Raw genomic sequence first — 13,622 nt, 5'->3', positions numbered from 1 at the left:
AATAGATCAAAACTAGCATCCACGTCGCTGTGCTAACATCTGCCTGAAATCTGTTTTTAAGTGTTTTTTTTAAACTAAATTTTTTATTAAATCGTTTTATTAATTTGTTTGTTTTGTACTAGCAGGTGTTACTCGCTCTCACTGTGTGTATAACTAGCGTATACAGTTATGCAGTGTTACTGTTACTAGCATTTTATTGTATTGCATTTTTATATAATAAATTAATTAAATTATGTTTACTCTTCAGTGAGCTTTATTCAGTTAATGCTGATTGTTTTATTTTATATTCATCATGATGTCGCCTCACAGAAGACATTAATGCTTCTTCCAAATAAAAAGAATTGAACTGATTACTTCAAATTAAGACGCTAAAAACATTTTACAATTTGCATAATTTTTTTAGCCACTTTAATAATTAAATTATATTATAATAAAGTTATAGTTATAGTTACATATTACCTTCCTAGAATCTGACATTTTTAAATAAGATGTTGAAAAAAAGGTTAAATTTTTATTCATTTTTTAGTGCATGTTATATGTAATTTGTTATATATAGAAGTGTATACTGTAGATTTAGAGTTTTGTGTAGAGTTTTCTTTTGTTGTTTGTTTGCTTAGTGTTTTTAGATTATTTGTTATACATATCGGTGGTTCTGTACCTGTATAAAATTTTTTTTTAATGTATGTACGTTAATTTTTTTGTAATAACCTTTTTTTATTTTTATTATTTATGTTTTTCTGTCCTGTTTCACATTAGACTTGGGTTGTGTTCATAGAGCTTTTTTTTTTCACTTTTTATTTTCACTTTTTCCCCAATCAACTAACAGTGCAGTTCATATTTAATTACAATATATATATTTTACTTTCTTTTGAGTTAAATTGATTGATTAAAAAATAATGGAGTGTTTTTGTTTGTTTGTTTTCTTTTATGAGTTGCGGTACATATGTTAAAAAAATGTAGTTCACATTTTTATTTATTTATTTATTATTATCATTATTTTTTATTTTTTTATTTTTTTGCTTTAACCTTTTACCAGTATTATTATTATCATTAAAGATTTTTTTTGAGTGGCGGAGTACGCATTACTTTTTCAATTTTTTTTTATCTGTGAGTGAGTGTTCATGTATAAACAGTATGTATAAAAAGTAACATATTTTATATTTTAATTTATATACTTTATGTGAAATTTGCTAAGGGTGTGTGTGTGTGTGTGTGTTCAGATGAAGCAGTGCTAAATATTAAATATTAATTTGGTACAGTGTTTATTTAGTGCTGTATAACTGGACAGACTCCCTGTCTTTCTCTCTCTCTCTGTCTGTCTTTCTTCGCTGCACTCAGTCTTGAGCGTCCTCCGGCTGTTTTATTTTTATTATTATTATTAAACTAAACTCTGCAGATTTCTGCGGTGTGTGTGTGTGTGTGTGTGTGTGTGTGTGTGTGTGTGTGTGTGTAATTTATTGCCTGTTATCAGTAACACGGTGCTGTGACCTGTCTCACCCCCCTCCCTCTCTGCAGCTGCTGCATGATGAGCACGACGCCTCTCTGTCTCACCTGTCTCCCCCTCTCTGTTTCTCTCTCTCTCTCTCTCCGTCTGTTTCTCTCTCAGGTTCTGCTGCGTCTTTTAACATGTCTCACTCCGGCGATTTGTTCATGAGCGTTCAGTCTCTGAATGGGGACTCGTACCCGGCGCCGCAGGTGGGCGCTAACATACAGTCACAGGTAGGGTGTGCACGCTAGGGCGCCAAAATTTTACCCACCATTCCGGCTGATTTGAATCGAAAATTTTAATCGGGATTGTTTATCCGCTGATCTGATTTGATTTGATTTAATTTGATTGACACTTTATCAATCATTTAAATTCATTACTAATAAAAACAAACTAATCTCTGTGTGTTGTGTGATTTCCAAATGATTTTTTTCCACACAAATCACTTCCTGTGAGTGATTAGCGCCCCCTACAGTGTGTTTGGTTTTTGTGCTGTTCTTTTTTTTTGTGATTGTGCATGCACTTCTTTAAGTCTATCAATGAGTTTATTTTATTTATTAAACGTATTATTTGCTTCATATTATTTTAATTAAAATATAAAAACAATAAAGGATATTATAAGTATTTACACAGTATTGATCAGCTTTCTTTCAGGAAATTCATGGATTTCGTGAAAATCTTTAAACTATGATATAATTTCTTTTCCAAAATAATAATAAATAGCTTAAAGTTACTTCACGTTAAATTAAGTAAAGCTAGCCTTTTTTTCTGCACAATGTTTGATTAAATTAGTTTAAATCTGAAGCTTAAATGAAAAAAAGATGTGTTTAAATATAAAAACACCTTAGCAAAATCTCAGGAATAAAAAAAAAAAAAGGAAATAAAATGTATCTGTTTGTTACTGTGACGTTCTTTTTTTTCTGAAATGCTTTTTTCATTTTTGTAACTTGATAAAGAAGGAGTCTCCAGTTTCAACGCTGTGGAGCAGGTCGGAGGCTTTGTGTTTCCAGCGACTGTGAAGTGAAGTAACGCGCGTCAGAAGTTTAACGGAAATGGAAAGGGATAAAAAATATTACGTTCTGTAGTAAATATTAATTTAAATTATATATTAAAAAAAAATGGATGTGAAAAGGAATAAAACACTCAGTAATGAGTGAAGTTACGAGAAAATAACACCCCCCCACACACACACACGAGTTACCTGTTACAGAAAAACAACAGCAGTCATAATAATTTTTATAAAAGATTATATTATGAATATTTTAATTGACTGTACTATGAACTACAGTATATTATTAGAATAAACAAATAAAATTAATTAATAAGTTAATTTAAATAATGTTAAGTTAAGGAGTTAATTCACAAATTAATTCAACAACATTTATATAAACAATATTTATTTTTATTAAATTTACTCCGGCTCCTCTCCCGTCCCTCGGCTCTCCTCACGTGCACCCGTGTGCTTCACAGCCTCAGCGGCGGTCGTTACGTCTGTCTGCTTCATACACACGGGGCGTTAATCTCTGCACTCGGCCCTGCTGAGCTCAACGCCGCCGCCGCCCTGCGCAGATCCTCGTCCTTCGGCGTCACGCCAGTTATTTATTTCCCCGCAGCACTCCATAACGTCCCGCAGACATCATATCGACTTCTTCCAGATAAATGGAGCGGAGCGAGAGAAACGACTCTCTGCTCAGCGTCCACGTCTCCACCAGCTCGACCTTGACCTCGACCTTCACGCTGCCGATCCCCAGCGTGATTCACCGCTCCAGCAGAAACACGCAGCGCCTTCCACGTGCACTTTTTTGTTTAGACGAATCTCTAGCTTTATGTTGATGTGACCTTTAATCGGTTGATTAGAAAACCAACAACAGGTTTAGCTTTTATTAATTTATAGTTACACTGGCGTTAGCACACGACGCTGACTGTTAAAGAGTTTGTAGAAACAGTTAAAATGTTAAAGCTAAAAATAATCTACTGATCTTTAATGTAATCAGTGATATTATTATTATTATTATTATTATTATTATTATTAGAGGTTGAAGCCCACGTCCATGTCTGTGTGTCTCTCTGTACAGCAGAACTCTCTGTCTAACTTATTAATACAAAGAAATCCCATTCTGTAAGGTTAAGGATCTTACGCCTTGTTTACACTAAGTTGTCCTTCTTTGGTGCTCAGACAAATACACTCCCTGTTCGGTAATCGGAGAGTGAATCACAGATGAGAAATGGAAAAAGTAGATCAAAGGATAAAGATGAAGTTTTGTCTTAAAACCACTCCAGCGTGTTAAAATTCACTTATACCACTTCAGCGCTGTTATTTCAGCCAAAGTGAAAATATGAACTAATCCCAGTCAAAATATTCACTTTATCTTTTCTAATTAATATCTATTGGTGCAGGTGTTTGTTTACATTGAGACAGTAGCGCATTAGTAGATTATTTTAAAGTAGATTATTAAATCCGACACATAACTGTTCATAACATCACTTTTACTCCACATTTAGATTCACTGATGGTGCAGATTAAACTTCAGGTAGAGATCTAAGGACTGCAGGAGATTCAGTAAAGTCTAGACAGACAGTTTTGTGTGATGCTGTGAGAGACAGACAGACAGACAGACAGAACATTTTCTGGACTGGTTTCTGGTCCCCCAATGTATGAAACGTAAGGATATCATTGAAAGACTGAGTTCTGACCAGCGTACAGACAATTTGTACATTTAAACTTGATTTTATTTATATACACGGTATCGTGTTGCCAGATGCTCTTTTTTCATCTCTTTTGGGGAAATTGTAGAAGAAAACAAAACAAAGACAACACAGAAATGATAATCTGTAAAAACGCCCCTGTGCCACTCTGACACTGGAGACTCCTTCCATAAACATGAGTTATAGAATTCTATAATATTTATTATAGAATAAATGTCTCGTTATAGAATTGCGACTTGATGCAGTTGCCATAGAAACGTCATAACGATATGCGTTAATATTGACCCTGTGACTTCAGAGGTGCTGGTAGAAAAAAAATAATCAAAAGTGCTCACTGAATTTATCTTGAAATGGGTATATACACACACACACACACACACTGTGTGCGTTATATAGTGTGTGACGAAACGGCGAGACTTGTATCGGAGCGTCACACACTCAGACGCACTTCACATCCGACTAGACACCGTGTCCTGACCTCTGAAAGAAATGAGCAGCAGGTAGAATTCCTGTTAGATGAGTCATTTAGCGGTTTGTTGGTAAATCTGTTCAAAACCGTGTGTGTGTGTGTGTGTGTGTGTGTCACATGTTGGCGTCTCACTTTTCTGGATGGCCTTTCTGATTCCCAGCAGCCTGTGTGATATCTACCTGACCTTCTCATTCACAGCTTCACAGGTCTTTTGGGTGTGTGTGTGTGTGTGTGTGTGTGTGCGCGCGCCAGGTGTGACATCTGACCTGGTCTTTGTCTTTGTGTGTGTGCGTGTTTCAGGTGGATACACTTCGCCATGTTATCAGTCAGGCAGGAGGATACACTGACGCTCTCGCTGCAACTCAGCTCTACAGTCCACAGGGCATCAACGTAAGACACACACACACACACACACACATGGTGCAGGGAGGATGAAGTGTGTGAAATGCGCCCTGACGGTGTGTGTTTGAGCGCCGGTAATCGATCAGACAGTGTAACGTGAGCGCTGAGAACAGATTCGGGACGGCCGTCGACACGCATTGGTCATATCACACGTCTTACGCTGTAATAACAATGTCTCTCTCACACACACACACACGGAGGCACAGCTGTGACCCTCATTATAATCAACACACTGGCTGTTCTGCTGCAGAGTGTTAGAGCTGGTTACACGACAAAAAATATATTGTTCTTTAAAGACATTTCCGTAATCACACATCGTTAGAAAAAGCTCATGTTTAGTGTAAATAAAAATAATAATAATAATAAAAAAACAAAAACATGTCGCCTCTCACATTGAATCACATCCAGAACTTTCTAAGCAGACTCACCCGGTGTGATCTTACTGCAGGACTACAAACAGTAATGAAAGTGGAACTGGGCTTAAAATTAATTCAGACATCAGACCTAGTCTCAATAGCCTATTTGCATAAGTATGCGCACCCTTAAACTAATGATTTGATATTGTGGCCTCTCTCAGTCTTGAGTCTCTCAGCGTGCCAGGTCGAGTCTGAGCAAAGTATTCCAGATCTGTCAGACTGTGAGGGCATCTCAGTGTGTTCACGCTCCTCAGGTCCGACCTCTGGGTCAGGAGTATGCTCTGGGGCCGTGGTGTCCTGAAAAGTGGAACATATTTCCATCTACTGTAGCATAGCATGACTGACTAGCAGACTGCTGAATGTTTTGCTCAAACATCGACTGGATCAGGATCCATTCCACCTGGAGAAAAGCTCCAGTTCTGGCTAAAGAAACACAGGCCTAGAGCATGAAGCTGCCACCAACACCTCCACCACCAACACCTCCAACATCACCACCACTAACACCACCAACACCATCATCACCACATCCAAAACCACCATTAACACCATCAACAACCTCACCAATACCATCACCACCATCAACACCTCCAACACCATAATCACCAAAACCAACACAACCACCAATAACACCTCCACCATCAACATCACCACCATCATCTTTACCATCAACACCTCGGTTTAACAATCTGTCTCACTCACTCCACATCATGATGTCACATCAGTTCGATGTTCCTGCAGCTTCTCTAACGGTCCCTCTTTGATTTGTGTTTTCGTACATTTTCGAGGGTTTGTTCTGATTTTGGTGATGTCACTCTGGTGCTCCACTTTCTCCACTTCTTCTTGGTGATGTCCTTCACAGTGTTTCTCAGTACAGATACTGTTTCAGAGAGACTGTTTTCCACTCGTCTTGTGATCAGTACGTTTCCACAGTGAGATCCTGGTCATGCTCTGTAAGCTCTTTGTGGCTTCAGCAGACAAATAAACAAAGAACCTGTGAAGAAAACCTCTGCAGAAACAGCTGGTCTTTATTTGGGGGTTAATCAGAATCATTTCATGGATGCCAGCTGTGCGATAATTGCTTTCAAACACGAGCTTGAATCTGAACACATGCAGAGTCAGAAACGCCGCTGTGTTACTGTAACTTACTTGTCTTTCATTGTTTGTTTTTATAATCATTTTTAAAATTTTATTTTTAATACAAATTAGATTTGTAATAAAACATTTATCATTTGATAGATCTGTCTGCCTGTATTTTAGCATTTCACAATAATTAATGCTAAAAAAAACAGATAATTAAAAAAATATAATACATATAAATATATAAAACAAAAAATAGATATCTTATTCAGGATATAATATTTCTTTTTAAAGCTTTATTGTAAGATAAAATAAATAGTGATAATAATAATAATAATAATGTGAAGTGTATCAGAATTATTGTCTGATTCCTAATTAAAATAATAATAATAAAAATAATATAATTGTAATATAAAATAAATAAAGTCTTTAGTCTGTTGCAGCTTAATAAATCTCACATAAATGATACATTATACATTATTTTTTACAAATTTTAAACTAATCTAAATTACTAAATAATTTAAAAAACTATTATTATTTATAAAGTGTAGCAGAATTCTGGTCTGATCCTTATGAGGAAAAGAAAAGTGAAAATCTTTATAGCAGCTTAATAAATCTTACAGTAACTATAGGTTAGTCCAATAAATAAAAAAATATCTAAATGATTAGTTAAAAATACTAAAGTAATCTCACGAGGCAGTTTAATAATAAAGTGCCGTTACACTGTAATCCTTGGAGCGTTACAGACTCGGCATCTCAGCATGAAATAAATTCCTTTCGGTCTTTTTTTCCTTCCTGTATTATTTCCTCTGATCACTTATTCCACGTCTCTCGGCTAATGACGGCCTTCCGTACCGAGCGTTTACGCTCCGCAGCGCTCTTTCTTCCTCCTTTTTTCCCTCCTCCGGACCCCCCGCTGTAATTACGGCTTTAAAACACATCGATTGTCACCAAAGCCGAAGAACTAAAAGGGTTTTTTTGATTACACACTGCCTCCGACTGAAATAACAGGTTTGTAAAATAAGAGGCTGCCAAAGATCGTTTTAAAGGCTTTGTTTTGTGTGAGTTTTTTTTTTTTTTACGCCATTTCTGAACCGGGTTATTAATGCCCTGAGCGCTCTTTAGGCAGCCGGGAAGCGTGAAACGGCCTTCTTTTATTTTAGCTCCTCATTACACTGCTGTTCCTGTAGCCCTCAGCGCACGTGATCGCTTGGATCGTTCATCGTTTGTCTGGAGGATAAAAAAGAAAAAGACAGGAAGAAAGAACCCTGAAAAGAGACTCATCCTGTTGTTCATTCAGTGTCACGTTCTGTTAATCGTTTCACTTGCAGTGATGTGTGTGTGTGTGTGTGTGTGTGTGTGTGTGTGTGATCATCCCTGAGGAACAATGGTACAATTATGTTAAACAATATGAAAATAAATATAACTCAAACATGTTTGTTTGCTTGCTGCTGTTCAAAATGATGCTAAAAAAATAGAATTACACTGCAAATTAAACTTGTACACAAAAAGATAAAATTAAGGCAATGATTATGCAATGAAATAAAACAGAATTAAAATGTAATGAAATTTAAACCAGTATCACTCTGCAACAACATTTACAAAATAGTAAACGTTTACAACATTTACAAAAAAGTGTGGGAAGTACAAAAGTATAAAATTACAATATGACCAACTAAAATGACCTAAAAGTAATAAACAGATTCTTTATGAACAGGCTTTTCAAATACCTTATTTTGTTTTAGTGAGTTCCACAAGGTGTACAGTTAATAACAAATTGAATTAGTGTGACGTCTCACACACACACAAACACACCTGCAAAAGACGAAACTGTACCGTTGCTTCTGGAATCATTGTAAAGTTTTAAAATGGGAAGACAACTGAACGAGTTAGGATACGCTCCTGATAAAGACGTCAGTAGAGACGCTGTCACGCCATGTACATCTGCTACTCCAAGGAACTTTTTTTAACACATCCTGGTGAAAACCACCAGAACAAAGAGTGGAGGTGGTGTGTGTGTCTGTCCGAGGAGAGACTGTGAGAGACAGAGAAAGAAGGACAGAGAAAAAGGAAAACACAGGAGAGTAAACTTTAATATCAGATCCATGAGGAAGACATGAACATCATCTTGAATTTATTTATCTACATTACATAAATAGGTTTCGTCTTCAAGTTCTTATCATCTCATCATGACATCAAGAATTCTGTGGCACAAAAAAATCCCAAATCCAGATGTATAACATTTAATCACGTTAATATTACGGTTCCTGAGTGTAAAAAAACGTGACCAAAAACAAAAAGGAATCTGTATTAGATCTGTTAATGTCAGGAAACTGGAGGCAGAATACAAGAGCAGATCTTTTTTTATTTCAAGAAGATATTAGCACTGAGCTAGCTCTCTAAAGCTAAGCACTAAGCTAGCGAGGACGCCACAGAGAACACCTGAACCATCTCTGTATCTAAACTCGTCAACTGAACCGAACAGCAAAGCTTTCACCCCATGTCAGACTGCGATGATGTCATGAAGTTCGTGTCAAAATAGAAATCCGAAAAATAAATAATCAGGGGGATCTCGGGACAGTGCGAGTTTGTTCATTTTGGTTGTTCGTTAGCGGACACAGCTTCTAATACACCAGCGTTTCAATAGTAACGACTCGTTCATTCACGGAGAGTCATATAGCAAACGCTTCACATAATTCAAGCCTTACTGTATAACAAAGAGATGTGTGGAGCTGTTCATACAGGAGGGTCTTTATTCATGGAAGGAGTCTCCAGTGTTAGTACACACGAGTGGTGGTGAGGTCCTGCTCTGGTGTCAGTCCTAATTCTCATTTCCTCATTCTTACCTCACAGCTCGCAAGAACATACAGCTTTATCTCTGACACTGGAGACTCCTTCCTTAAAGATACGCAAGTCGGCGTCTCTGTGGAGAAAACTGAGGGGATTTTTCTGTTTAATGTGTTTATTATCTTTGTAATGTCTGTAACATTAGATGGTTGTTGGAGTAAGTATATTTCTCTCTGTGTGTGTGTGTGTGTGTGTGTGTGTGTGTGTTTTAGGCGAACGGAGTTTGGCAGGATGCACCGACTCCATCGTCTGTAACTTCACCTACAGAAGGACCAGGAAGTGTTCAGTCTGACACGTCTAACTAAAATTACACACACACACACACGAAAACACACAACAACAATACACTACACTCTACACACCATCACACCATCTCTCTCTCTTTCTCTCTCTCTTTCTCTCTCTCTCTCTCTTTCTACTGCTGAACATTTGGAATAAAAACAGAAGGAAAAAAAAGAAGAAAGAAAAAAAAACAGTACTGATGTTTTTCACTCGTCTTTGAGACTCGCGTTGGATCCGTAGTGAGCGAACTCATCGTCATCACCACCGACCGACCCTTATTATTCTTCAACGTCTCTTAATTCTTTATTCTACCTCTGAGAGAGAAAAAAAAAAACAGTTATTATGAAATGAAAAAGAGCAATCTTAGGTTTCTAAAAGAAACTTTTTTGTTTTTTCCCCAATTGTGTCTAAGTGCGAATAGATTTTCTTTATCGGTTCGTTGCGTCGTTCTGTTTCGCTTTTCATATCGCTTGCTTAAGAAAATAAATAAATAAAAAATCTGAATTGTTTTCCATGTCAAAGGATAAATGTGAAGTAACAGATCTTTTTTCTTTTTTTTTATACACAATCACACACACACACACACGAGTGACGTTATTTATATATTCTGTCTACACGTTTACTTCATGTCCCCAAGAAAATGATCAAATTAAGGTCTTTTTAAAAATTCTTTATTTTAATTAGTTTGTCATCATGCTTTAACACGTCAGCACTGGTTGGTCAGCGACGTCGCCATCTGTGTGTTTATTTGCCGCCACGTGACTTAAAGTATTTGAGTCTGCTGTTTTATGCCGCGACCAACAACAACAACATTATTTTAGAATAAATACTCGCGGTCAATCTGGAGAAAACTTTTTTATTTCCCTTTTTTTTGTCTTGCGTTGCAGCAAACGCAATCAGCGTTAAGGACTTGGGCAAAATTTATCTGCTTGGGTAAATAAAATAGCGCTTATAAAATCCTACATAAGAAATAATAACGCTGAGTGTTGCTATGGTAACGGAGTAAAGTTCAAGATCAGGTTTCTTAGTCGAACAGAAATGAACATGAACAAGACTCGTGCTTCGTGAGTTAGCCTGCTTCGTAAAAACAATTCTGATGTAAAGTTGCGGGAAAGGTCAACTCGCCCAACGTACGAAGAAGGAGAACCAGGATCTGAAGTTCTGAACACAACCGTCACATGACACGCGACGTAACTATCGTCTTCTGTCCTGGTTTATCCGGTGCAGGCGGTTCCTCTGTGACTGGACAACGTTACGTTCTTTAATTATAAATCTATTCTAAAAGTCACTTCAACAGATCCAGACGAGGCCCACGAGCTTCACCAAGAACGTAATGTAAGAGAATAAGCAGATCAGAATAAATGTTGAAAAACATCGATGTAGCGCTCGCACGTGATCCCGAACACCGCCTGAGCAGCTGCGTCTCCGCGGACAGGAAAAATAAACTGAAACATCTGGATTTCATTGGAAAGTGTCTGCGTGAAACCCTGAGGCTCATCATCCTCATCCTCACTGCAGATCTTCATCTCAACTCGTCAGAGAGTTCGATTTCTCTTAGTTTTGTTATATTCTGTTCATCGACATCAATGTTTATCATGACAAACACACAAACACCCACACCACGCCTCTTTTGTTTTTCTCCTAAAATCTTTTTTGTTTGTTTGTTTGTTTGGGTTTAGGATGCCGTGCAGCCAGCTGTAATCTTTATGTCAACTCGAGGCAGAAACATTACATCATTATCCTGTGTGTGTGTGTGTGTGTGGTTTTTCCCTTTCTTTGTTTTTACTTTAAACGTTAAACTGATTTTAACCGAATAACACAAATTCTCTTCATACACACACACACACACTCGTTTGAGTTTTTACAATTTTTTATTTTGTACAAAATTGCTAATCTAAGTATATAATGTAAAAACATTTAATAAAAAAAAATACTTTTATTAAATCTTATTTTGTTTCCACAAACATGAACACACACTTCTGTGTTCTAGAGCCGTTTAATATCAGCGATCTTATCGACTTCTCCTCTAACATTACATTTATTTTAGTATTTTTACCAGGATTTTATTGTTTGTTTGTTTTGGTAAAACAAAAACAACTGATCCGCCGTAACATTAACAGTTGGAAGCGAAAGTTACCAGAACACCCAGTGCACCACCGCGCCTGAGGCCCCTGAACCACTCCCAAACGCCCAGAACCCAAAGCATCCACTACAAACGTCCTGGTGCCAGACACCACAGGCCCTGCTGAGCCACGCCCCCGGGGGGGCCGGAGCCACCCCTGCGACAGTGGTTTTAATGCAAATGTATTTTAATGTTACGGCTGATCGGTGTTTGTTTACAGTTTATTCTATTAGCTGTTATTAGTGCTATGTTTAAAGTGACGTCCATAAGAATGAGTTCACGTCGTTAAACACGTCTGCGATGTCCCTGAACCAAATTCGCCGCCTTTAAACTCTCAGTGTACATTGCTCTCACATCCTTGTGTTTGTTATCCGCGTCTCTCTCTCTTATGTAGTGTTAATGTACACTGTAAAGCTTAATAAGTGTGTGTGTGTGTGTGTGTGTGTGTGAGATCGTATCCTGACTCACCCTCAGCTAATGTCGCGTCTCTGCCTAATTGACACAAACATTATTGAAGGAAAAAATGAATTTTCATTTGAGAAGGTACGGGCGTCGGTGACGTCTCGGGTAACGAGGTTTGTTTTTCTGTACATTGGATCAGAATCCAGTTAAAGGGGAAGTCATTACAGTAATGCGGTTAGGACTTTTAGTGTAAGAGATGATTTTTGCAGGTAAAACTCTGTTAAAGAGGACTTTTTGACCTCGATGAACTCGGGGCAAGTAAAATTCGATTTGTTACGAAATTCCTAACGTCTTTGCGTAGACTGTAATCGTATAACGATGTCGTATTAACGGCGTGTGGATTGCTCGGGCTCAGAGAAAATAGAAGAAGAAAAAACATACGTAATCCGCATTTAGCGAAGCATCAGTTAAAATAATGTCTAATAAAGTTATTAATATAAACGTGATTATTTCTATTTCTCTGCTTTTTATATATTTGCTTTATTTTTTATTTTTTATTTACATTTTATTCATGCAGTACTGTATCTGTGTTTCGATGTTTAACATAACATTACGACTTTGCCAGTTTTCTGTCTCTTTGATAAGAAGTTGAGCGGCGACACGACTTCCTCTCAGAACTCAATAATGTACGGACGTCTCCCGAAGAGCTCGGCCTCTCTGACGTCTCTCCTCCCAACACACTGTAGATATTTTCTGCTGAAACGGATTTCACCTCCTCGTCCGCTCACTGAACTTTACTCAGACTAGGCAACACGTCCGAGTCATAAAAACGCTTGTTTTCTTTTCTCTCATGTTTTTTTTTTTTGTTAAATCACAAAAATGTTGTGTCTAAATGAACTGTTCATCTTCAATAAATGTTGTATTAATCACAAAAAAGAGAAGCGCAGCGACTCGGTGGTGTGATTTATTTTCTGTTTGGGATCGAATCGAGACGATTTGACCGAGGGAGATGTTAAAATTATGTGTGAGAATCTGCTGAGATATTAAAAGCTTTTATAGATTCACTTTAAAGAATCATTAAACGAAATCATGTTCAAACACAGTGTGGTGTCTAGGGTGGCCACACGGGGGAGCTAAAGAGACGCTGGAAATTCAGTACATAGTACATTTCCTTAAATAGTTTTTTTTAAATATTATTATTATTATTATTATTATTTAGTCCGTATAAATCAAATAACTTAATTAAAAAATTTAATTCAGATAAATAATAATAATAATAAACAATTAAAGAATAAAATACAGTTGTATGTGAAAATTTGTGCAATAGGGCCAAAAAAAAAAGATTAATTTTTAAATTAAAAGAATTAAACTTAAGCTCTTTTTTAATCCTATCTAATTAATTAATGCATTTTT

General features: G+C 36.9%; 1 protein-coding gene across 4 annotated transcripts in view; it reads left to right on the top strand.

Annotated features, from left to right (window-relative positions):
• Nucleotides 1-13,139, top strand: part of pbx1a (pre-B-cell leukemia homeobox 1a) — a 66,515-nt gene extending 53,376 nt beyond the window's left edge. For 2 of the 4 annotated variants that reach the window (XM_053486594.1, XM_053486597.1), the window contains 3 exons: nt 1,607-1,719; nt 4,962-5,051; nt 9,616-13,139. In XM_053486594.1, coding sequence (XP_053342569.1) covers nt 1,607-1,719; nt 4,962-5,051; nt 9,616-9,708 — 296 coding nt within the window. In that variant the 3' untranslated portion in view covers nt 9,709-13,139. The remainder of the gene's footprint in view (nt 1-1,606; nt 1,720-4,961; nt 5,052-9,615) is intronic. The other 2 variants (XM_053486595.1, XM_053486596.1) reach the window with 2 other exon arrangements.
• Nucleotides 13,140-13,622: the final 483 nt, after the last annotated feature.

This window comes from Clarias gariepinus, chromosome 25 (genome assembly GCF_024256425.1).
Source record: "Clarias gariepinus isolate MV-2021 ecotype Netherlands chromosome 25, CGAR_prim_01v2, whole genome shotgun sequence".
NCBI lineage: Eukaryota > Metazoa > Chordata > Actinopteri > Siluriformes > Clariidae > Clarias > Clarias gariepinus.
The sequence above is the reverse complement of the archived record's forward strand: the minus strand, read 5'-3'. Positions and strand labels throughout refer to the sequence as shown.